This window comes from Hemibagrus wyckioides, linkage group LG11 (genome assembly GCF_019097595.1).
Source record: "Hemibagrus wyckioides isolate EC202008001 linkage group LG11, SWU_Hwy_1.0, whole genome shotgun sequence".
Lineage (NCBI taxonomy): Eukaryota > Metazoa > Chordata > Actinopteri > Siluriformes > Bagridae > Hemibagrus > Hemibagrus wyckioides.
In genome coordinates this window covers 23,592,153-23,617,890 of record NC_080720.1, presented here as the reverse complement: position 1 = coordinate 23,617,890, position 25,738 = coordinate 23,592,153, and the positions used below count along the sequence as shown (strand labels likewise).

The 25,738-nt window shown below is 35.5% G+C and overlaps 1 protein-coding gene across 1 annotated transcript in view; it reads left to right on the top strand.

Moving 5' to 3' along the window:
• The window catches only part of esyt1b (extended synaptotagmin-like protein 1b), a 49,653-nt gene that overhangs the window by 9,014 nt on the left and 14,901 nt on the right, over nt 1-25,738 (top strand). The window contains exons 4-39 of the mRNA XM_058403404.1: nt 693-766; nt 1,503-1,575; nt 1,765-1,854; nt 2,079-2,134; nt 3,626-3,746; nt 4,654-4,830; nt 5,053-5,135; nt 6,251-6,299; nt 6,525-6,614; nt 6,820-6,915; nt 7,853-7,924; nt 8,710-8,796; nt 10,677-10,826; nt 11,043-11,147; nt 11,224-11,400; nt 11,485-11,570; nt 11,666-11,714; nt 12,307-12,396; nt 12,504-12,599; nt 13,427-13,498; nt 13,797-13,883; nt 15,510-15,656; nt 16,253-16,356; nt 16,525-16,699; nt 18,354-18,530; nt 18,641-18,723; nt 18,864-18,912; nt 19,905-19,994; nt 20,089-20,181; nt 21,553-21,624; nt 21,708-21,794; nt 21,879-22,025; nt 22,381-22,634; nt 23,383-23,491; nt 23,580-23,683; nt 24,571-24,673. Coding sequence (XP_058259387.1) covers nt 693-766; nt 1,503-1,575; nt 1,765-1,854; nt 2,079-2,134; nt 3,626-3,746; nt 4,654-4,830; nt 5,053-5,135; nt 6,251-6,299; nt 6,525-6,614; nt 6,820-6,915; nt 7,853-7,924; nt 8,710-8,796; nt 10,677-10,826; nt 11,043-11,147; nt 11,224-11,400; nt 11,485-11,570; nt 11,666-11,714; nt 12,307-12,396; nt 12,504-12,599; nt 13,427-13,498; nt 13,797-13,883; nt 15,510-15,656; nt 16,253-16,356; nt 16,525-16,699; nt 18,354-18,530; nt 18,641-18,723; nt 18,864-18,912; nt 19,905-19,994; nt 20,089-20,181; nt 21,553-21,624; nt 21,708-21,794; nt 21,879-22,025; nt 22,381-22,634; nt 23,383-23,491; nt 23,580-23,683; nt 24,571-24,673 — 3,774 coding nt within the window. The remainder of the gene's footprint in view (nt 1-692; nt 767-1,502; nt 1,576-1,764; nt 1,855-2,078; nt 2,135-3,625; nt 3,747-4,653; nt 4,831-5,052; nt 5,136-6,250; nt 6,300-6,524; nt 6,615-6,819; nt 6,916-7,852; nt 7,925-8,709; nt 8,797-10,676; nt 10,827-11,042; nt 11,148-11,223; nt 11,401-11,484; nt 11,571-11,665; nt 11,715-12,306; nt 12,397-12,503; nt 12,600-13,426; nt 13,499-13,796; nt 13,884-15,509; nt 15,657-16,252; nt 16,357-16,524; nt 16,700-18,353; nt 18,531-18,640; nt 18,724-18,863; nt 18,913-19,904; nt 19,995-20,088; nt 20,182-21,552; nt 21,625-21,707; nt 21,795-21,878; nt 22,026-22,380; nt 22,635-23,382; nt 23,492-23,579; nt 23,684-24,570; nt 24,674-25,738) is intronic.

The following is a 25,738-nucleotide window of genomic DNA, read 5'->3' as shown; positions in this document are numbered from 1 at the left end:
AAACTCAGCATTTGGTGATTTTCATGAAATCCAGGCTTCAGGCAGTCATTCACTGCAAAGTATTTATATCCAAGTATTAAAAATAAAACCAATATTTATAATTATGTTAGTTCAATTACTTTTGAGCCAGTGGAAATGGAGGGGCCATAAAATAAGTGTAATTTGTAATGGCAAATGAAATATTTTTAACTTCATGAAATTAATCTCACTTCAGTCTCCACTTCAGTCACATTTTGTTTGCTTCATTTCACATCTAGTACTTGTTACCTACAAATAAAACGAATTGAACTTTACTGAAAACTACTAGTTTTATTTAAAAACTAAAAAAAATCATTTTGAATACAAATATGTATATTCAGCCATGGGCATTAAATTCACTATTTTTTATATTTGATTAAGAAACTAATTTCAACTACGTGCCTTCATCAAAAGGGTTTGAACTGTCAGTACATTAATATACACATATAGATAGAGAATACAGAAATAAAAAGTGCAATAAGCAAATACAGCATAGGATATGCACAATAGTTAGGTATGTATGTTTTAAATTTACAGATGTTCTGTATTGCTACAATATGGATTTGAATGATGAAGCAGATTTGGACCCTTATCTTATTTATACAACATTAACAGTAGCATGGCTTCTGGGGCAACATTTTTGTTCTCATATGCAAAGTTCTATGTTTTTGCAGGCTATGAAAGTTGTAGGAGTGAAGGCTCATACAGAGAACGAAAAAGGACAAGTGCTACTGGATGTCTACATCAGGTGAATCTAAAATGTTTTAGAACAATATTTTGTAGATTTTTTGTAATATGCACGGAGAGGAGTACTCTCTATGGACATTGTCATGGTCTTTCCTTTCTCCATCCAAAAATTAACTGTCACTTCAGTGACAGTCTTTTCTCAATTCGGTGTCAGTCTTTTCTGCAGTGTGTGAACCTCAGCAATTATGAAAAATGTGTGCCCCCACAGATCTTCTTGTTTGTTTTATGCATTTTTACATAACTAGGTATAGAGGTTGTGTGCCAGTTCTTAAAAGGAGACAGTTCATCTACTACACACATTGTTTGAATAGTAGGGGCAAATCTCTGATGTAAATAGGCCTTTGGTATGTGTATGTATTTAGCCATTAGCTAACCGGAATCATCCATTTGTACTGCCATTTGCTGTGGGAGTTAGACAGCTGCCTTGGGCAGTCACTTTTTAAATATTTTAATTCCAGACAAATGGGCTTGCTCATCTAATAGCTTGGATATTGTTTCAGTGGCTGCTGAGAGTACGATATGCCAGGAAAAATCTGGCATATACAGTATGTCAGCAAATATCTTATTTAGGTCTTATTCTCAATACGTTTTCACTTACAAAATTTCTTACATTTCACATTTCTAACAAATTATTGTTGCCAAAGAGTTTAAACAACATAACATTTTCTTGTTATATAATATTATTTTTGAATCACTTTCTATATCCCTGTGAAACTGTATATCTCACTTTTATGCAGCTATGTGGGGAATGCAGAGATAAATGTGGAGGTGAAGAGGTATTTCTGTAAAGCTGGAGTGAAAGGGATACAGGTGAGCTATAACTTGCTCTGTGCCTAGTTTTGAAACATCAGTCTATAACAAACTATAATTACCTTAATCATAATAAATATACAGTTATTATAGAATAAGACATCATTACAGTTCCACAAGTAGAGTAATACCTGAAGGTGTTATAGAAGAGTTACCTGAAGGTGAAGAAATACTCTTTGTTTTTCTCAGCTGAGCGGTATGATGAGAGTGATTTTGGAGCCTTTGATCGGCAATGTGCCCATTGTCGGAGCGATCACTATGTTCTTTATCCGTAGGCCCGTAAGTTCCTGTACACTCACATCTTCTTTGCAGCTATCTGTACCTTTCTTATTTTCATCACAATCATTTTCCAGAAGTCTTGATTGAATTTAGTCTTTTAATATATCAGTGTTGCACTTTCATGCTATTATGCACCTACCTTGATCTTGTTAATATAGATTATTCTGTTCTATAAGTGCCAAATCTCCTTCATCCAACTTTCTCCCTTTTCTGTTCTTCATCAGAAGTTGGACATCAACTGGACTGGTCTAACCAACCTATTGGACATTCCAGGACTCAAGTGGGTGAAGTAGAATTTATTGTTTTATAAGGGAAAATTTTATTGAAATATTTTGTATTTTTTTCTTATTTGTATATTCTATTTTATTTATATTAAATATTTGTATTTTGTTTAAATTATTATTTTAAAAATTTAACTGGTTGTTTTTTAAAAATATGAACTAGTATGTTCATTGTGCATATTTTTTGATGTTCTTAAATGATTAATGATGTTATAAAATGATTGTTATGAAAAGAAAGTTGCTTCATGAAAAGAAAATTCAAACTTCATGACAGATACTGATAGCCTGCAGCAACATTTCTGAAATCTTTCTGGAACATATTAAACTCAAAACATTAGTATATATTTTGGTAAAATATTATTATGTATTGTCATCAGCTGTAAATAACAGTTTATTGATTTGGGAAATATCATTGCTTTGAAACATACACTACCAAGTTTGGACACACCTTCTAATTCCATGGTCTTTCCTGATGTTTATTTCTTTCTGCATTGTAAAACAATGCTGAAGGCGGACGAAATACACAATAATGTCCTTTGAACAGTTGATATGGAGATATGTCTGCTACTGATGCTCTGTAAAGCCTTCATAACGGCTCTAATCTGAGGTGCTGTTAATTGGTGATTTCTGAGGCTGGTAACTCTAAATGAACTTCTCCTCTGCAGCAGAGGTAAGTTTTGGTCTTGCTTTACTGGGATGGTCTTCATGTGAGCCAGTTTCATCATGGTGCTTGATGGGTTTTGCAAATGCACTTGACAATACTGTTCTTGCAAGAACTATCCCAGAACACCTGACCTTCGTGTCTTAAAATAACAACTGACTGTTGTTTGTTGTCATTACATATGGATTACTTAAGTCCATGTGTGTTATTTCATAGTTTTGAAATCCAGTATTGTTCTAGAATGTAGAAAATAAATCCCTAAACAAAAAACACTGAATTAAAAGGTGTGTCCAAACTTTTGACTGGTAGTGTATTTAGCTTGCTTGCTTAGTCACTTTATATTGGAAGTAGAAAGTTTGCCAGAAAGTTCCAGTTTTGATCTGCAAATTGATATTTATTATTATGATTTGTGAATAAAAAATACTTTTTTTAACAGCAGACAGTTCTTTCAGTGTTTTTTAATGTTTTCCAGTATCTGCTATGGAATAGTTGTACTGAATAGTTAAAAAAAATAAAGCCCCTTTTGGTGTAGACCCGAAATATAAATATTTTGAACACAATATAGATAATGATTTTGCTTTACACCCCTTTTGTAAGGTAGCATAAGCAACATTTGAAAAAGATATGGGAGCTTGTGCAAACCTTAACCATTCTTTGCTGGCAGCTTTGTTAGGGGTGAGATAACTATGGGTGGGAATTGGTAATTGAAAAAGAGTGTGATAAATAAATGTAATTGTAAACGTGTCTGTATCTATTGGAGTGATTGAATCTCTGCAGTATTGCAGGTAGCTAAAAAAAGACCTTATTTATTACTTTCTCTCTCTCTTAGTTTGAAGACAGACACTATGATAATGGATGCTATTGCCTCCTTTCTGGTGCTTCCTAACCGCCTCACCATTCCATTAGTGCCAGATCTACCAGTGGCACAGCTTCGTTCCCCTTTGCCCAGGGTAACAGACAAATGCACATCCACACCATTCACTCATATATAGCTGCTCTCACACAATATTATCTGTACATACTCCCACAAGCAACATTATTACCTGTACCTTCATGCATTTATACAATCAGCCAGTCATGTGCCAGCAGATACAGGTGAAGAGCTTCAATACACATCAGCATTAGAATGGTCAGAAGTGTGATCTCAGTGACTTCAACTGTGGCATCGTTTTTAGTGCCAGATTTTGGTTGGTTTCAGATTTCCTAGGATTTTCCAACATAGAATTCTTTTACAGTGCAACAGTTCTGCGGATGAAAACAACTTGTTTATAAGAGAGGTAAGAGGAAAATGGGTTATCATGGGTTCAGACTCATAAAAACCTGGACAGCTGTAGATTAGAAAAGAAATCACTTGATCACTTGCCAGTGTGCTGTGCAGTTTTGGTGATTCTGTGCCTATGATAGCCTCAGATTCTTGTTCTTGGCTGATGAGTGGAACCTGATGTGATCTTCTGCTGTTGCTTTTGTAAAGAGTGCTGTTTGAGTGCTTTTTTTTTATTGGTAATTTTCCTCTATTAAACAAGGTTTTGCAGCCCAAAGACCTTCCACACACAGGATTTTTGTTTTGTTGCAGCATTCTGTGTAAACTCTGCAGATTGTTGTGTATTAAGCAGTTTCTGAAATACTCAAACTAGCCTAAGAGCCATGCATTTCTTAAAGTCACAGAGATCATATTTTTCCCTATTCTGATGTTTGATGTGAACATTAATTGAAGGAAGTTCTTGATCTGTTTCTGAATAATTTGGTTGATTGGATAATTTTGTGATTGTGCCGTTGTAAAGGTGCTCCTAATAAAGTGTATGATTGTACATTTCTTATACACACTTTCTCTTTTCCTGTTTCTCTGCCGTTTTTCAGGGTGTGGTTCGCATTCACCTACTGGAAGCTGAAAGTCTGGCTGCTAAAGATAACTATGTGAAGGGTGTGATGTCAGGCATGTCTGACCCTTATGCTTTGATCAGAGTCGGCCCACAGACCTTCAGGTCCCAACACAAAGACAACACAGACAGTCCAAAATGGGGTGAGATATATGAGGTAAGATACCCCCCCCCACACACACACATACTCAGCCATCATCCACCAAGTTTTAAACAGAAAGTCATATGTAACATGTAAGCATCATGTTACTGACATGTAAAGTAACCTGTCTCTGCTCTAACAAATCTTAGAAACTTAGAAATCACTGCTGGAAAAAAAGATTTTTTTTCTGTGAACCATACTATGTTTGACCTTGACTGTGTTGTGTGTGACTTTCAGGTAATTGTTCATGAAGTACCTGGCCAAGAGTTGGAGGTAGAAGTGTATGACAAAGATCCAGATCAGGATGATTTTCTGGGCAGGTACGATCATTGCTCTTTGTTGTAGATGCACTTATTGTTGCAGAGGATTTAAAATTAGTTTTTTTTTAATTTATATGACTCAGATTCTGTTTATATTTCTCAGTTTTTTTTAACTTACAGCTCTAGTAACCAACTAACTTCTCAATGGCTGTTTCTCAGTGGTGATATAGTTGTACAGCTTCATTTACAAAGAATCTGCTAAAGGCACTACAAAGGGTATGCAGTACTCTTTCCTGTGCCAGGTCACACAGTAAGGTAACACAGTCTGAGTAAATCGCTGGCAGTCCTGTTCTGCATATGTGAGCTCACAGATGCCCTTGTGTTGCTTTATTTGACAGGAGAGAGACAATCATGCCATCCCTCTCAATCTGAGAGCGCAGCCAATTTTTCTCTCTTGAGGCCTGGCCACAGATGGCTGAGGCACTGTTGAGATTCAAATTTGGAATATCCTCATGCAAATGTTTTCCACTGTGCAACTTAGGCACCCAACACAGTCTGAATATGTTTGGCCGATTGTGTCACAGTGACCGTTTTATCTGGGACACCATCAGTAACGTCAACAACATGTAAACCATAGCCTCTTAGGCTACAATGGGTCTGTCATCATTGGTTGTGCAGTATGTTGGATGCACAGGTACTGAATAATGTGTGTGGTAGTTAGCACCTTTTACAAGACACTCACTTGTGTAAGTGCTCTTGAAACAGCTACACACGAATAACACAAAAAAAACATAAGGAAACGTTCCAGATTCCATATTATGCAAAAACTACGAAACACAATAAAAGCACAGAAACACTGCTTAGAATTTCAATATGTTTCAGCATGCTTCCTTAGTGTATGCCTTTTTTCAAAAAGATGAAGTAGAAAATAGTTAAACAATGAAGGGTTCAAGGACCCAACTTTAAGAATCTTAGTAAAAGTAGACATAATGAATATAATACAAAAACACTCACACATTATACTGTTTGAAAGACCGATGTGTGAACAGTAATTGGTCGTAGTGCAATTTTACTATTTCATGTGGAGAACAATAGTGTTCTTTTGTAACAATAGTACTAAAGAAGTGGATTGGCTAGAGTTTCTTCAGGACTGGATTTTTTTTGTTAATTTTCAGAACCAAGTTGGATTTGGGAATAGTGAAGAAGGCTAAAGTTGTTGATGAGGTGAGGTGCTTTTGGAAGATAATATAATTCATACTGATTTGATATCCATATTGATGATCTTTTATCTGTTGCTCTTTGTATATGTGTGTTATCTCATTTGTATATGTGTGTACATGTAGAGTAACTGATGACAGCACATCTGTATGTTTTAAGTTATTAATTATTCATTATTGCACTTTCTCAGTTTATTCAAATTTAATTTCCCAAAATGTTTTTCCTTTTCAGTGGTACACTTTGAAGGATACTCCCACAGGACGTGTTCACCTTAGAATGGAATGGTTGACATTGAAGGACACCACTAATACCTTGGAGGAGGTGAATCCATGTATACACATTCGTATGAACACATATTTTAAAATTGTCTTTAATATAAAGCACTAGTAGATGCTTTTCACGTTTGAGCATTAAACTGTAGTGAAGCCAGAGTTTTAAGGTTAGGGCATGCTTTTGCTTTTCACGCACGCACACACCCACACACACACACACACACACACACACCCACATCCTTTCTCTGTTTCAGGTGATGAAAAGAAATGAAACCGTTCTGAGTAGTACAGCAGATCCCCCCTCATCAGCCATCTTGACAGTGTATTTGGACAAGGCAGAAGCACTTCCTGTGAGTCACAGTTTTCACTTCCCTTTTCATGTTCTGAAGTTGTTTTACAGGGTATATAACAGTTACTTCTGTCTGCGTGGCTGTGCTTCTGACTGTTCTACTAATATATAATGTTAGCTAGTGTTTTTTCAAGTACTGGAGAGTATTATTTAAATGTTGTGCATTTTGACAAAAAAAGGGAGATCCAATTTAATTTTTCATCATATGGAAACATAAAGCAGCAGGAGCCTTTTTACAGAAAAATAAATAAACAAGCAAACAAAAAGATGAGTGAAAAATTAAATAAAAAAACAACATTTTTAAAATGGTATTTGATGATGTTGGTAGAGAGCTCTGTCTTACATATCGGTCCAAAATCTCCCACAAGTGTTCAATTGGGTTTAGATCTGTGAAGGCATGTAATTTACATAATTTTCACACTGTTCAAACCACTCTCTTGTGCTTTGTGGATGAGAGTATTGTTATCCTGGGTTAGATAATTCTAACCAGGATAGAAATGGTACATCATAGCATAAAGCTGATCAATCAGAATAATTTTGTATTGATTTGTAGTGATCAAAGATTAGCCAGACCAAAGTGCCATTAAAACAACATATCAGAGCCACCAGTTTTGCTTTAAATTGTCATTCATTTGTACTTCCAGAGCTTTAAAAGGGAAGAGTGAAATATTATATTTAAATCAATAGAAAATATTGATTTTCTTCCCCAAGCAGACAGATTTTGGAAACTATACTCCAAAGTCTGGGGTAATATAGAGACTGTTATTAGAAGAGAATAAAACACAAATGGGACAATGCAGTGACTGAGGATTAACTGGAACATGAGCTTGTAAAACTAATACCATCATGCCGCTTCAGAAAACATATAGTTTGGTTGTGTTCAGATTTTGTTTAGATAATATAAAAATTCCTATTGTTATCTCTTGTTATCATTTCAGATGAAAAAAGGCAATAAAGATCCCAATCCAATGGTGCAGCTTTCTGTGCAGGACATAACTCGAGAAAGCAAAGTATGCTACACAAACACACACACAAACATATATGTTGTTGTTGTGGTTGGGCTCAAGACACTGTGTTTGCTTTCTGTTGGTATTTTGTGGTCATAAATTAACATGCTGTACTGACATGTCAGGCAAAATGGTGTGTAACATTCAACATCCACTGAGACATTTGTATATTTGTTCAGATCAGTGTATTACCACCTCTGTAGACCCCCTGTGTAGATAAATAAATATGCTATTTTATCCAAATAATACAAGAGACTTTAAAAAGCATTTAGTCGAGCAATTCACACTAGCTATAAGGCATAAAGTTATTTTATGTCCAGTAGATCATGTAAATCATGTACCAAGCTGTTCTTTTTGAATGTACTAATTAAGATTAATGGTGAATAATCAGATGCACTTTCCATTTCTCCACCCATTTTTGTGTTTACTGGCCACTTTTGCATATTGCTGGGTGCATGACACATAAAGTGAGCCTTTACTCTCCAGTTGGATGTTTCTATTTAAAAGCAGTTTGTTTCTTGTACTGGAAAACATATGGAAACAGCTAACTATATCTGGCCCATTTCATAAAGGGAATTCTGGCCCAAGAGGAACCATGTTAGATGAGATGGTGCCATGTTACCACCTGCACTATATTTGCAGTCATTAAGACACAAAAATATGTGGAATGATGTCTGTTCAGCAAGCATGCAAAGATAATGGTTGCATTTTACAGCAGTACTGGTTTATTATCTACTATTTTTACTTGTAAGATCAATTATTTTTTATGTCTTCCTGTTTTCATGCAGACCTGCTGGAACACAATTAATCCTGTGTGGGAAGATGCCTTTACATTCTTCATCCAAGATCCACACAAACAGGACATTGATATCCAGGTAAGGAAGTCCATTAAGGCATTGTTTAGCTGGACTAATGCTACCATAGTGCACTGAAACACAACTCTAAATCCACTCCAGTATAAACAAGACATCACAGGAAATATGCTAATAACTTCATGCATTAAAATTGCATGGAGTAATTTCTGGTGACTTTCATTCCCTGACCTACTTTTCATGCCAGAAAAATCACAAGACACTCACACAGGAAAGGTTTTGTGAAATTCTTTTTGTAGTGGTTTGTTTTGTTGTTTTACTTTATAATTCCTCTAAGAAAGACATAAAATGATCATAAAATGACTAGCTAGAGTAACTCCCACAGGAGTCCATTGTGTTGTGTTAAGATCTCTCCATTTTTTAAGCTCACATTCCGTGCATTTATTTGCCTTGCAGTGTTCTAGAAAGATCAAGTATGCAGACTGGTCCCTGCTGTGTCCAGCATGTACAGGAAGTAGGTCTAGAGACGATTAACAATCCATTTAGAGTAATTGCATATAGATTTCAAGTATCGCAGTGGTGATACAGTTGGTGTTAAAACATGGTTTCGTCAGCTTTAAGATTAGTTAAGATATACCTAAATAAATTGTGTTGTATCTCATAATCTGATTGTACCTGGTTTGTATACTTTGTACAGTATAGTATTCTATGTTGTATCACTTTGAAACAAATATAATTTTCTGATGCATCTTAGATAAAGCAGTCTTTGTTTACAGAACATGAATACGGGCTTAAATTATGATAGTGAAAGGACCTGTTGTTCATAAGGGCTATACAGGAATCTCGAGTTCTTGATACAAGAGCATTCCTGAACTTGTTTTTCAGTAATGAATAAACGAATCTGACTGAAAGATAATGTAATCTCACAAGGCTGCTTGATAGTAATGTTTGAACCTGACTGGTTATACATCTGTCATGGTGCAAGGACATATGATGAGCCATTGAATAAGGAGAATTTGGCCCACTGGTTGACACTAGTTACTGTATGTAAAGTACCAATTCATATGGTATTTTTCATCCTCATTGTCACTACTGAGAAGCGTGCCACTCCATTCTCCACACAAGGTATTCCTTCTCCAGATACTATGTTGCCCTTCCTAGTCAAAAGTTTACCAGTGCCTTGCTTAAGAGTGGGTGTATGCAGGTAATAAACACCATCCTTTGGTGGTTAGAAGGCATGAAATAGAAAAGTAATTACAGATATAACTTTGAATCTATAAACACTAGATTGTTGTGAGGATTTACATCCACCGGCAACACAATAGACATTTATTTGGAAGAAGTAAAATGGCCTTAAGGTATTTAAAACAAATACTATGTCCCTGTCAGTTTTTGATTTAATCTAGAGGATTTCATCATTGTAAACACCACTAGCAGTTATCCTGTACTCACAGAACCACTGTTGGATAAGTAAATAGCAATATAAATGTTGTATTCCAGGTTTTAGACTTGTTCTGACATTGTTTATACAAAGAGAAAAGACTAAACGAAAAAAAAAGAAAATTGCACTGCACTAATTGAAAAACCTTTTATAATGTTTTGTGAAATGGAAAAAGGCCAAATATACCATTCTTTAATGAACGTAATCTATAAAATCATAACTAGAACACCAGGCATTTAGCAATCAGCACTGTTACAGCCACAAGCACTCAAAGCCATTTTTAGCACAACATGCTAGTCATTTCTAGCTAAATACACAACAAAAAGTGTATGTATGATATATTTTGCATTATGGTTCTGTTGCCACTGAGCATAAGTGATAATCTTCTTGTATTTTAATGATGATTTAATTTACACTTTCTTATTTGCTTCTTGTTGTGTTTCACAGAGTGATTCTCAGCTGTTAAATGTTTTTAACTCTCATGTTCTCTGTGTACCACCAGGTGAAAGATAATGACCGTGTACAGCCCCTGGGCAGTCTGTCTCTCCCTCTCTCTCGCCTTCTTTCGAGTCCTCAGCTCAGCCTTGATCAGTGGTTTCAACTGAATAATTCTGGCCCAGCCAGCCGTATTCGCATCAACTCTATACTCAGGGTAACATCATTTCTAATATTTTGCACACTGCAGTATACTAATACAATTTGCCTTAAGGCTGTGCCTTAATGTTTTATTTTACTTAAATAGAAAAGGCAAAATAATGACCACTAAATATGCTCATATCTATCTTTCCCCATTTAGTTTTTTTTTTTTTTTTTTAAAGTACTGAGAAATCAAAACAATGTATAATGGCTCTGGGATTTTGTGTTTTAGGTGCTCTGGATTGATGAAAGTGCTGTATCCGCCTCTCTTCTCTCAAGTGATCCAGTTTCTTCAAGACCTCAGCATACCTCCACTGATGACAGTTTTGCCACTGAGGTAAACCAAAAGCCAGCTGTTTTTTTTGCTTTGAAAGCATTGTTCCTTCTATTTTACTCATATTTCCTCTCTGTAGGGGGTGCTGCGTATTCACCTGCTGGAAGGACAGAATTTGGTACCCAAGGACAACTTGATGGGAGGCATGGTGAAGGGGAAGAGTGATCCCTATGTTATCATCAATATTGGGGGAAGCACCTTTAAAAGTCGTGTGATTAAGGAAAATCTCAACCCCACCTGGAACGAGATGTTTGAGGTAGAAATGCTGGAATGTGTTGGCTTACTCTAGTCTGGGATGCCCATCATTATTTTTAATTAACTCATGAATTTCTCTTTTCAGGTAGTTTTGACCGATCTCCCTGGTCAAGACATGACATTAGAGATATTTGACAAAGACATGGACATGAAAGATGACTTCATGGGCAGGTGATGCACTAAGAAACATTACTGGGTTTCTGTTTTACTGTGTTTACACAGTGTGGTTATCATGGGTTTGGCTAATGTTAATGTTTTCCTTCCAGATTAAACATCCAGTTAAGGGACATTATTAAATCGAAACATATGGATGAGGTAAGTTTTTGCTGATCATCAGACAGTATAAAGGTATATAGTCTATAGCCTGAGAAACTATTTAGCTGTGGCCGAATTCTGACAAACATCTTTTTTTTCCTTTGTTTGTTTTGACACACCTCAACTTTTTAACTTTTTAATCTTGCCTAGGCTGTATTTGCAAGAATATAGCATAGGCAGGATTAAAAAGTAAATAATTACATTTCCATTTTCTTTGGTGAAATAAATTTAGAATGACTTAAAGTTGAGGTATGTCAAAACAAACAAAGGAAAAAAGTTGTTTGTCAGAAAAAAAAAAAAGAATTCAGTCTCTAAGCAGATAAATTAACAAATGCAGTGGTTATTCACAGCCAGTAACCTCAAGTTGTTGGATGGCTACAAACCATAGTAAAACAGATACATGCCTATTCTGTTCATTTTGACATTAGAGACCAGCTGTTAAAATATCTGAGATGCTCTTGTGGAATTTTTAAATGGAATTTTTTACTTTTCAAAGTAACCAGACTTTAAAATGTCCAGACTTTGAAATTACTTTAAAATACCCTTACTTGCAAAAGTAAGACAGATTTAAACACTGTTCTTTCCATCTCAGTGGTTTACTCTAAGTGACGTGAAACATGGCCGTGTTCATCTGGCTCTGGAGTGGCTGAACAGAGTTACAAATGTGGATAAACTGGAACAGGTAAGAAGACTTTCCTTACTCTAACTTCAAATTAAAATTTACATTAGCTGGTCAGCATTATTTGTAAAAGGAACATGTTATGATTCCTTAATTAATTCTCATTGCAGGTGTTGCCTTTTCAGTCTAAGAGCTCGTACATGAACAAGGCAGTACCTGCTGTGGCCCTGTTGTTTGTATATCTAGAGGCTGCCCATGATGTCCCTGTGAGTGTGTAAACAAATCAATTCACTAATTCTCTTAACCTCTTAACCACTTATAACCAGTGACATTTATTCACCATGAAATGAACCACCAACCAAAACAGTGTTCACTACAGGTACTGTAGAGACATGAGATTGCACAGTTAGCTCCTAGGAGGACAGCATGTGAGTCTGAGACAGCAAGACTTGATTCATTTTAACACAGATAAACAAAAGTCTTCATTCTTTTTGTGCTGTTTTTTAATAGTATGGATAGATGTGAATAGAGCCCACAAAATGTGGGTAAATTCCAGCTAAATTTTGACAGTAATATTTATGCGTAAACTAATGTGATAATCACATGATATCTCAGTGTGTTTTCCAATATATGTGGCTAGAATTAGACTAGTGGCGTTTATTTGAATTTTGCCATCTTTCTCTTATAGTTCCAGTCTCAACTTTATTTAAATCTCTTTTTTTAAATAGAAACATTAAAAATAGAGTTTGCTTTGTCAATATGCATAGAGCCAGTGTGCATCTCCCACTTTGAGTTTATGAGCAAGTACTGTTTTTAGATTGAATGGCTGAAGAGACATAGCCAGGAAAAATATATAATATTAAGAACATTCATAAGATGAGTCTGAATAATTTAGCTATGTAATTTATTCACATATAGTTTGACTTAAGTCTCCAACTTTTATGCGTAATGAGACTATATCTTGGTATAAATACTGAACTTCTATCTGAACTGAGATTCTATCTGAACTAAACATTCTTACAGTAATAATATTTAGACGACAATCATATTAATTTGATTGAGTGTGTGTATGTGTATGTGTGTGCGTGTGTAGTTAAAGAAGAGTGGCAAAGAGCCTAAGGTTGGTGCTGAAATTGTTCTTGGAGGGACCTCACACAAAACAACGGTGAGAATCTTTGAGAATTTTACTTTTGTTATTATTTATATTTATAAATAGAGAGAGAGAGAGAGAGAGATAAGTAGTTGTTATTTTCTGTGTGTCTTAAATGATCTGTATGATAAATGTAAAAATCAGTTGCTAGTTTGTTTGTTCACTGCTAATATATTTATACTATGTGATTGCTTACTGCCATGCTACTTTACTTAATGATCTTATTCTGTATATTATTTATTGAATGCTTTTATCATTAAATGTCACTATTCATAAAAGTAATTTTCCCCTTCTGGTTTTGCTTCAATTAAAGGTGTGTGATCGGACCAGCTCACCCCAGTGGAATGAGGCCTTTCATTTTCTGGTTTATGACCCCAAGAAGGAGGAACTTATTGTGAAGGTATAAATATATTTTTTTATCCCAAATGAAATGTCCAGTAATGAAAGATTACAAAAAAATCTCTATTTCTTTCTTAGTTCTTAGTTCTTTCTTATAACTGGGTGTTCACTGGGTGTCTGAACTGTTTATTTTTTCACATAATCCACTGTGACCTTACAGAGCTAAAATTATTATAAATTTTAACCATTACTCATGTCCATAGCAAACCCTTTTTCCTTATTACAAAAACTGCTCTCTGTACTCCCTTTCAAAAACAATATAGTTAATAACATTGACCCTTATTTTCTGTTCAGGTAAAAACCACCCAGTCAATTTAACATAATTTAAATCAAATTGCATTATGGAGATCCCAAAGTCATTTTTATTTAAATGTGTATTTAGACTTTTACATTCTCTTTATATTTTATTTGTACTCTCACCTGTGCATACAAACACAAGAATATCAAAAAGGTAAAGAGTGTTGACATTTATTAAGATCTACCATTGTATCTAATCAGTTTATGCAAATGACATTTACTGCCAACTACAGACTCTTACATAGTTTCATTTTAAGACCAAATTCACTATATGGCCGAAATTGTACTCCCCTCCTAATTGTTGAGTTCAGTCTTAATTATTGCTACTAGGTATTTAAAAATAAATGCACAGCTATACACAATGCTACAGTATACGAAAACAATTGTATGCTGTCAACTTTGTGGCAATAGTTGGGGAAAGGCCCTTTTCTTGTTCTAGAATAACTAAAGTCTCTAAAGTCATGGTTTGGTGAATTTAGTATGGACGAACTCCAGTGATCTGCACAGAGCCCTGAATTCAACCCCATTGAACATCTTTCAGATGTACTGGAACATTGATTCTGAGCCAGTCCAAAATCAATGCCTGACTTCACAAATGTTCTTTTGATTGAATGAGCATAACTTCTGTGCGACTTCTCATGTTCATCAAACCACTATGTCGTCAGTCTTTTCTGGGTATAGGTGCACTGTCATCCTGATACACAGTACCACTTTCTAGGTGCAATGGTTGAACCATTGTTTGCACATGGTCCTCTAGAATGGTTCGGTGATCCTTGGCAGTGACATGCTCATTTAGTACAAGTAGTGGGCCTTAGGCATTGCACAATATTGTAGCCCAAACCATCATGATTCACCCTTCTCTGTGGCTTCTCAACACTGTAACTCAGATGTGGGAAAAACAGTGAAGGTGGACTAATCAGAGAATAATACATGTTTCACATTTGGCATTGGTGTGAGTGACCAAAGGTTTGGCTATATCAGCCCTATCATGAATATGTGGAGCTCCCAAAGAAACAGTTTTGTTGGAAACAGGAGAGTTGAGGCATGCATTTATTTCTGCAGTTAGTCGGTTGTGGTTTTATGTTTTTTGAGAACAGTCCAGGTTAGTACCTGGATATCCATTTTAGATAGCTTCCATTTCATTCATAGGATGTGGATGGTCCTTCTTGATGGTATGCTGACATTACCCTGGATACAGTGGCTCTTGATACACCACAAGCAATTGCTGTCCTGTTTCCTAATATTATTGACTCATAATAGTGCCTTTTCGAACCAGTATCATGTGGTGGCCTGCACTGATCACTGTTATATGTTGAATTTTCCTCTGTAGTTGTCACACTGCTGGGAGTTCCCACTAGGCTCTGTGGTGATTCCTATAAGAGATCTTCTCTCCCAACCAAATCTGCTGCTGGACCAATGGCTTGATTTGGATGGAGCTTTACCTCAGAGTCAGATCCTACTGAGAGCACAGCTTAAGGTATCTATCTATCTATCTATCTATCTATCTATCTATCTATCTATCTATCTATCTATCTATCTATCTATCTATCTATCTATCTATCTATCTATCTATCTATCTATCTATCTATCTATCTATCTATCTATCTTAGTTGATTTGTGTAACTTACAGGACTCACTAATCCATTTGCAACATTTATTAACAGAGGCGTACAAATCATAACACAGGGAAAAGTCAAACAATGAGAGACACATGCATTGTGCAAATATTTTTTATTTTATGTCTGTCAATAGTAATGAGCAGACTTGTTTTTTATTCATTAAAATAGGCAGTTCAATGAATTCCAAATATAAATTATAATTAAAGGTGTATTGTATGGTATTATTTTTGTGCTTGAACTCTACCTGATAGTAATCTATGAAGGAAAGAAAACAGAAAGCCTTTGTCTCATATATATGTATGTGACATAAGCCACATTTTATGTAACTACAGTTGCATGTCTAACTATTATTTTATGATGTGAAATAGACAATAACTAGTAAGGAGGTTTAAAAATATCTAAAAAAAATATTTAAAAATTGATATTTTATGTATTTTAATGTTTAACGTCTTAGATCCTGTGCCCGAAAGTGACAGAGGGCTCCACAGAGACCATAGAGACTTCTGAACTGAAGACCTTTGCCGAAGAGAGAAAACCGGAGAAAGAGCTAGTTCAAAAGTGAGAACTGCCCACAATCAACTCCAACCCCCACACCAACCCAGTAACCCTTATTAACCCTGCTATTCTGTTTACTTTTGGAGTCATACAAAAATGAGGGAACATTTATTCATTTATTCTTATGGATAAATGCACAGATATTGTGTGTGTTTTTTGTTTGATTCTAAGGTCAAGTGAGATATTGGAACCAATCACTATAACCTCTTCTGTAACTGCTTCTGATGAGAATGTGGAGGATAAAGAGATTGAGAAAGAGGAGGAGATTGAAACACCTCCCGAGTACATTGCCTCAACTGATGTTCGACCTCCACATACTAGTCCACATCCCAGCTTTGGCACTGAGGTGAGATAAAGTGGCAGGAAAGCTGGTAATTTTACAGTGCTTCAAACAAGGACTGGTGAAGAGAACACAAAAGAAGGTTCTTGTGTCAAAAAGCAAGAGAAATTTGTAAATGAAATACAATATGCAATATAAATCTCAAAAAACCTGGTGTAAAATCAAAACACCTAAATCAGCTGTAACTGGGTCAGTTCCCTTGCCTGTAAACCGTCAGTGTGACAAGCTCAAGCAGATCACTCCAGAGAGATTCTCCTCTAATGGCATCAACATTATGTACACTCTATCACCATCTTCAGTATGGAAGTATACACAAGATGCTAAACTGAAACGAGTTCTCTGAAAACTGCCATTTCCTAGCGGTGACTTCAACAAAACTGTTGGTTGAAAGATAAGCTGCTTTGGTGGCCATACAACACTGGAGTGAACATATGGTTGAATCCAAGATCCTTAGTAAAGGTTATATCACTCTATCAGCTAAAATTCAGCTTTGCTTTAATGCATATATGCATTGTAAATTGCAGATATACTGTAATAAAATTATTACAAATAAGCCAACTAGTGGTGGTAATTTTAATTCATCCCAGTAACTTCAATCTTTTGATTTTGTTCACTGAAAAATTGTTCAGATTTGTCTACTGATTTTTTCAGTGACCCTTAAGTTACACTTTTACACTAGTAGGTGGCGCTAGTTAGTGTTTTTTTAAATATTATGAGTCAGCCAATGTTTCATTCACTTAGGTTTATTTAAATGTATGATATGTATTGATATATATATATTTTTTTGCATATATCAGCCAAGCTAACATTCGCTCACCTAAAAAAAAAATATTATTCATTTCGTTCCACTTTGCTCAGAATGAATAGGCCTCCACCCGATTTCAGTCTCAATGTAAGGGGTGTATTCAGTCAGTACTTCCAACCAATTATGTTTTCCTTCACAGCCCACACTATAATGTAGTCCTTTAAAAGCAGGAAAAACGTTCCCATGCATTATGCGGGTGGGACACACAATCTAGAGCACCTAATTTAAAAATATGTGTTAAAAATAATCTTATTGTAAATATCCATAAAGCTATTTAAAAAGCTTTGCTAAGTAAGTGGGCAGTGTGGTGGTGCAGTGGATAGCGTTACCATCCTTACAGAATACAGAAGTGTGAATGAGTGCATGAATGTATGTGTACATGTTTATAGTGACCTATCCAAGGTGTATTCCTGTCTTGGGCTACAGTATTCTCAGGATAGGCTCCAGATCCTCCTCAACTCTGATAAGGATAAGCCAGTTACTGAAAGTGAGTGAGTTAGTGAATGAGTTCTGTTATAGATAGTAATGATAACAGCAGTAGTATCAGGAAAATCCTAATTATACCCTGCTCTATAGTAATATGAAAATCATTATATTCTTACACATTAAACCATTTTACTATTACTGTTCAAACAGTATTATTAATAGAGACGCTCATTTAAGTGTGTTACAGTTTTAGTGGACGTGCTTATTAAGAGAGCACACAAGCCTTTCACTTTCTATTAATGATATAGTTTAAACTTGTGCATTTTTGTAAAATAGGGAAATAGGGAAAAATCTCTGCTCAGTTGGGGTTTTTTTTTTTCATTTCGTTTTTCAGGCTGTTCATTTTTCTTTCTTTTTTTTAACCTTTAGGGTGTACTGCGTATCCACCTGCTGGAAGCTCAGAATTTGATTGCGAAAGACAACCTAATGGGGGGCATGGTGAAAGGGAAAAGCGATCCCTATGTTAAGATCAACATTGGAAACAACATATTTAAAAGTCATGTCATTAAGGAGAATCTCGATCCCACCTGGAATGAGATGTATGAGGTAAGCAGGCTGTGTTCTTGATATGGTTATTTTTACTAAATAACAGATTTCATGATAGAAGTAAAGTAATATGGTCATGTCTAAGATTAGTTTTTCAATGATTCTTGCAGTTGGTTTTGGCCCCTGAGTCAGCTTCAGAAGTCTTCATAGAGATGTTTGATAAGGACATTGATAAAGATGATTTTCTAGGAAGGTATGTAGACTATAATTAACATGTATAGAAAACTATTGACAGGAGTGCAAGGTTTTATGTTTGCATATCTTAAAGATTGTTAATGCAGACCAACATAAATCTTTTGCAAACATTAAACTGTCATGTTATTTCTTCAACAGGGTCCACATCAGCTTGCCTGAAATTATTCAGTCTCAATACACTGACCAGGTAAATCTTTAATTGTATTGTTGAGGCTTTAAATGACTTAAAGTTGGAAAAAGATCTGAAATTATATATCTTGTTTGACATCACAAAAACAAGTTTTGGAATTTTAACCGAAGTGTGTTGAGAGTTTTTTATATCTAAAATAGACACGCACACAGAAACACATATACTCATTGTCTGTTTTATTACGAATATCTGTACACCTGCATATTTATGCAGTTATCCAATCAGCCAATTATGTGGCAGCATTATATTGTATAAAATCATGATTGTAGGTACAAGATGAGTTGATTTGAGTATTTCAAAAACTGCTGAATTCTGATTTTCACACTTTCAGTATGTCACAGTTCTGTGGGTATAAATGTCTTGTTGATAAGAGAGGTCAAAGGAAAATGGCCAGGCTGATTAGAGCTGCTGGGAATAGCTGCTGCTATTACCTTAAATAATTATTTATAATTATTTACTTTACAACCATGGTGAGCAGAAAAGCATCTCGACATGCAAAAAACATTGAATCTTGGGGTGAGCTATACAACAGCAGAAACCTCATTGGGGTCTACTCCTGTTAGCCAAGACCTGGAATCTGAGGCTATCATGGGCACAGATTCGCTCTTACTACTAAAGCTACATGATCTATGGAGCAGGATACACTGTCAAAAGATCTTTCTGTCTATTGTACACATTTCCTTCTCTGCACACGTTGACAGCATCCTCATCAAATATACCCTCAACCAGGTTACCTTTGCCTGTGGGAATGTCGCCACTGAGTGTAGTGGAGTTTGAGAACTGGTTTAGGACCCAGTTTAGGACTGGGTCCACTGGATTTGGACACCATCACTATGGTTACAGGAAATCCAGAAGCTAGGCCAGTTCTGTAAAATGCCACTCTCAGAGAAGTGTATCAGGAATTCTGAGCTGCTGCTGATTTCATCTAAGAAAGCACCACTGGTTTACTCGTTTGTTTATGCCGTGTTTTTTTTCCAATTGTTTCTCAGTGGTTTACTCTGGATGATGTGAAACATGGAAGACTCCATCTAATTTTGGAGTGGCTTTCCACAGTAACAGAGCCAGATAAACTACAACAGGTAAATATGGAATTTTAAAAAGTTTAATTTACACATAATTATAATTATATATAAATGTTTATTTGACAATTAAAATTAATTAATATATTTTTAGGCATTGCAGTTACAGTCCATCTCCTATGAGAATAAAGCCTCACCCTCTGCGGCCTTGCTTTTTGTTCTTGTTGAGAAAGCTCATGCACTGCCAGTGAGTTAAACATACGCACACACACACACACACACACACACACACACACACACAGAGTAGTCAACAGACACCTTATCACAATTATGTATAGATATCCATGAATGTTGCAGAGTTTACTATTTATTAACCTTTTAATTTATTAGGCTTACATACACTCACTGAAGACTAGGAACACCTGTACAACAATTCACACAATTATCTAATCAGCCAATCATGTGGGAGTATTGCAGTGCAAAGTCATGCAGATACCGGCCAGCAGCTTTTTGATGTTTACATCAACCATCAGAATGGGGGGATATAATTTCATTCTGATCTGATTTTAACTGTACCAGGAATGTTGGTGCCAGAGTGGCTGGTTTGAGTATTTCTATAACTGCTGATCTTCTGGGATTTTCTTGCACAACAGTTTCAGATTTAGTACCCAGATTGGTGGAATAAAAAAAAAAAACTGGATGGAAACGCCTTGTTGATGAGAGCGGTCAAAGAGCGGTCATAGATAGACCAATCGTGGATCATTTGAATGCCACAGATTATTTGTAACTTAACTTTTTATTGTCCACCTTGGAGGCAATTTGTTTTACAGAAATGGAATATACCACATACAAAGAAAAAAATGTAAATACCTTTTGTGCATGAAACATGTAATACACATTAAAAGAATGGATAATGAAAACCAATTTAAAAAATACCTAATCAGAGAATTAGCATGTTGTGCAAAACAAGATCTAAATCTATTTGTTTTAGCTAAAGGTATTCTATACAAAAACCTGAATGCAAAGTCTGGAATGCAGGGGATAACATGTTTCAGATATAATGTAGGGGGATAACATGTTTCAGATATAATGTGGTATGCTTTCCTAAATACCTGCTTAGTAAATTAATCTTACAACCCAGGTAGTTTACAACCAGCATCAGTGCCTCAGAGGATAACTAGTGAATGATGTATCTGCTGTTGAAGTTTCAGTACACTCTTCTCAATGTACTCAGTCACCACTTTCTCCTTTGGATGAATATAAGCCGAGACGCAAAAAACTGGTGAACTTTCCTTGGCAAATAATATAGACACAGGGTACCTTCATGTCAGCGTCCCTATTGCATAGTTGCTGCTGCATTTGAGTATTGGTGTTAACCTTGGGAATCCCTTCATTGCCACAATTTACCCATGATAGTGCATCATGTCACAAAGCAAAAGTTGTCTCAAATTGGATTTCTTTCACTTCAGTGGCCTTACCAGCCACTGATTCTGCATTACAGCATTTTTTCACACCTGACTAAAACTTTAGCACTGAACAGTACTAACATTTACAGAAAGTGGATAGAATTGCATGGATAGTTGAGTTCAGTTCAGTTTAATAATGTGTATGTGTGTAGATGGTGAAGGGTGGGAAGGAGCCTAAAGCTGGAGCAGAGCTTGTAGTCAGTGGAACCTCTTATAAAACCAAGGTAGGTGTTCACCCATTTTTAAATATTATATCTAAAGGGTTTGTTCATTTTATATTTTAACTTACTTTTGTTATATCACAAAGTTGTGTGATCGCTCTACATCTCCTCACTGGGATGAGGTTTTCCACTTCCTGATTCATGATCCTAGAGAAGACATTCTTATTATTAAGGTAATTTGGTAATTCTTTTGCATGTTGAATTCTTTAGATGAAGAATGTCAAAAGTTAACTTTTCCTTTTCCTTTCTTCCCTCAGCTCTCCAGTGGGTGGGATCAGCCACTGGGTTCCCTTGTTCTTCCAATTAAAGAACTTCTGTCACAAGAAGAGCTGGTGCTAGACCTGTGGAAAAATCTAGATGGTGCATCGCCTGAAAGTCAGATCCTACTTAGAGCACAACTCAAGGTAAAACACACTGAAATCTATAGAATGTATACTATGCTGGTGTTGTCTGCATGTATACTAATGTTGACGTGTCACCTGGAGTGAGGGTGACATGCTCAGTAAAATTACACAGTGGCACATAGGGTAGCATTGCTGCCATGTTGGTTTCCTCTAGGCCCTCTGCTTTCTACACTTCTCCCAAAATATTGCTTTTTGGGATTAGCTAAAAATGGTCCATTATTGTGTGAATGGTGTTTATGGCATTCTCTCCAGGGTATATCCTTATATTTCTCCATGTCCCATGTATACTTCTAAGTTTCCCACACTTTGCAGCGTATATTAAATAAAAGCAATAAAATCTTCTTTGTGGTTTCAGATTTTGGCATCAAAGATAGACAGAAAAGTACTTACTGAAAAACCTCCTGTAAAGTCTATTGAAAAGACTGTTGAATATCCAGCTAAAAAAACCAATGGAAAAACTCCTGAAAAGTCTGATGACCCTGCAGAAAAGTCTATGGGTGCAAACAGTTCTACGGGTGGGCAAAGTGGAGGAAAAGCACCAATCAGTGCTGAGCAGTTGTTGCCAACAGCCACTAAAGACTTCAAACAGGAAACCAAGCCAAAACCAAGGTACGTTCTAGAGCCTGGGTGATAAGTCATAATATGAGTTTATTTATGTGTTTATATGTTTAGATACAGTATGTTCATGTGGAATTTTCTCTTCAATTCAAACCACATGTTTTTCAGTTCACATCCAGACTTAAATAGTGCAAAACACTGAATAATTTTAGTTCTTTCAGGGACCATGGCATGTTAGAGAGGTCTTTTTTCTAAGATTAGATTAACAGAAAAGGTGACAATAGCAGAGATGCACTTTATAGATTTTGTTGTTCCAGGTGTACAAATACACAGGAAGTGTCTGTAGGAAAATCATTTTTTTCTGACTCACAAGACAAGCACATAGTGATAGTTATTCATAAAATATGTCTTATTCATCCAAAATGTATTAATAGTTTGCCAGTATGTATGGGCTGTCAATCAGTGTCAAACAGTATATAAATGTTTTTTGTTTTTTTATTGATGCTGATATTATTTTTGTGCTGACATACAGTTGTTGAGCTATTAGGCTAAATCCAAATATAACAATGACTAATTAAATGACTAAATAAAAATAATAGCAAATGAATGCAAATTAATGTACATATAATAAATTCTAACAATAATTCTTCCACAGCACATTTATCCACCCAAATAAACCAGCAACATAAACAAACATGGATTATGTATGTATGTATGTGTATATGTTGGATGTTGAAATGTTTGTTATGCTTACATAATAACTAATAAGCACATGCATGTATGTGTCTTCTTTCATCAGGCTTAATGAACTAGTGGCTTCTACAGTACCAGTCGCCGTATCACTTTCTGAAGACACACAGAAAGTACCAGCAACAGATATCACTCATGACACAGGACATGAGGCAAAGGTGTGTGTGTGTCTGTGCGAAAGAGAGAGAGAGAGAGAGAGAGAGAGTATATATGAAATTTTGTAAACCGAATGTACTATGTTTACAGGAATCCTCTGTGGGTGGAGCCAGTAAGGTTGTGAAACCAATCACAGTAAAGGAATCAGCACCTGCAGCCAATAATGAGCAACACTTGGATAAGACAGCTGATAAGTGAGACTTTACCCGAGTTTTCATCTCTTTCATCATCTTTTCTTTTCAGAGTACTTTGAATTAAGTTTTGCATTGTGGCCCTTGGCTGCTACACTCTTTTTAACTTGCCCTTCTTGTTATTCACTTGACCTGGATGAATGGTCATGTGTAGTATAAAGAGAGGAGGGTATAGCCGGAGCAAATTTGAGTTACCTCAAGGCACTGTATAGTTGATATTGCATTGATTATTTCCTGTTACCTATGTACTGAGTGATCAGATGCTAAATAACATTCTTATTACCCAGCTAGCTGGTATAAAAATGTGAGGGAACTGTCCTGACGGAATGCTGATTGGCTAGTACAGTACATAAATTTGAAGATAGCAAGTAAATGTTAAGCTTTTTATTTGCTTTCATTTGCCCTTTGGTTGTTCTTATAATAGCATCTACTTAAAGCGGATAACGTGTAGCATGCTATTAGAAATGGTTTTGGATTTAATTTGGATATAATTATACTGATATATAATATTGATTTTATTTAAAAAAATTTGTCATTGATCAAATTTAAATCTCTCTTTGGTCTTGGTTTTGACCGAAAAGTGTCAGTGAAGAAATGAAAGTAGTAAATTAGTTGAATCTATATATTCCCTGCATTGTCTTAATATTATATGACAAACCATGTTACTGTAGCACCCAGCTCATAATATGTCTGATAAACAATTACACATGAAAAATAATTGAGCAATACTGTGTGAATGTAAGTTATGAATTTTTGGTATGCTTAAAAAAAACTTTCTCACACTGTTATGCACTGATCAGCAGATTGGTTTTGAAGACCAGACGTCAAACATTGATTCCTATAGGTAAAGAAATGGTGTGTTTTCTGTGTATGTGTTTTGTGTTTTTCAGTTCTCATGAAAAGGCTCATCCAGTTCCTGCTGCTGAAACAATTACAGAAGTAACACATGTGTTACCCAAGCACACAAGTTCTTACCCTGGCTTTGGCACCCAGGTGAGTAACTATGAAAATATCTCAAAGAAGGGAGAAATTCATTTTCAAATTCGCCTTCTTCTTTTTATCTAATAAAACTGTTTGTGCAAACCAAACTGTAGCTCCTACAAATATGAAACTTGGTCAGTATGTAGTATTTGCTACTCATGATTTCTTGCTACTCATGCAAGAGAAATGAGCCTCGAGCCATTCTTGAATGCAAATCTGCTGAATCAGTCATGCTTTCTATCATTTAAGGGGAGTTGAGAATGGATGAAAGTGCATTATTTACAGCACAAAACAGTCCCGCCAAGACCTTGGAAACAAGAACCATAAACTTGAACAGTGGAATCAAGGCAAAAACATCCAGACTGCAAGAGCGCCACAAGATAGTGTGGCTTGACAATGAATCATAACTTAGGGTTTCTACTGAAGAATACCATGATACTGGTGCGAATGATCAGCAATGGTCAGATAGTTTGCTGGGGCTTATGGGTACTGTAATTCAGTCCAGATTTCAACATAACCACATTATTATTATTATTATCACTAGTAGTAGTTAGGCTTGCATGATATAGATTTTTTGCTAATTGTGATTTTTCCACTATAAAAAAAATCACAATACATTTTATAATGATTCTTCAGTACTGCACAGTAAACATAAAAAACAAACAAACAAAACAACAAAAACCCACATTTTGATATACATGGATGAACAGAAGAAGCCGAACACCGGAAAATACCAAAAAAAGAAAAACCGAAGCATTTAATCACTTTATAATTATTGCCACTTTTTTATATATATTTTTTTATTTTAAATGTTATTTAATTTAAAATGAATCTTGTTTTTAAAAATTATTAAAAGTTTTTATCTTTCTCTGCCATGCCTAATATATAGGATAAAGTAGTGTTAAATAAATAATTGTCTAATGTTAGCTAAATTGAACATATAATGACAGATTATATTTCAAATTAATAAACTCAAAACATTCTCCATTTATGAGGCATGATAGTAGAAGTGGGTGGGGTTACCAGGATGTCTCTTCAAAACTTTGTGGCATTTCATTTTAGATTCACATCTAAAAT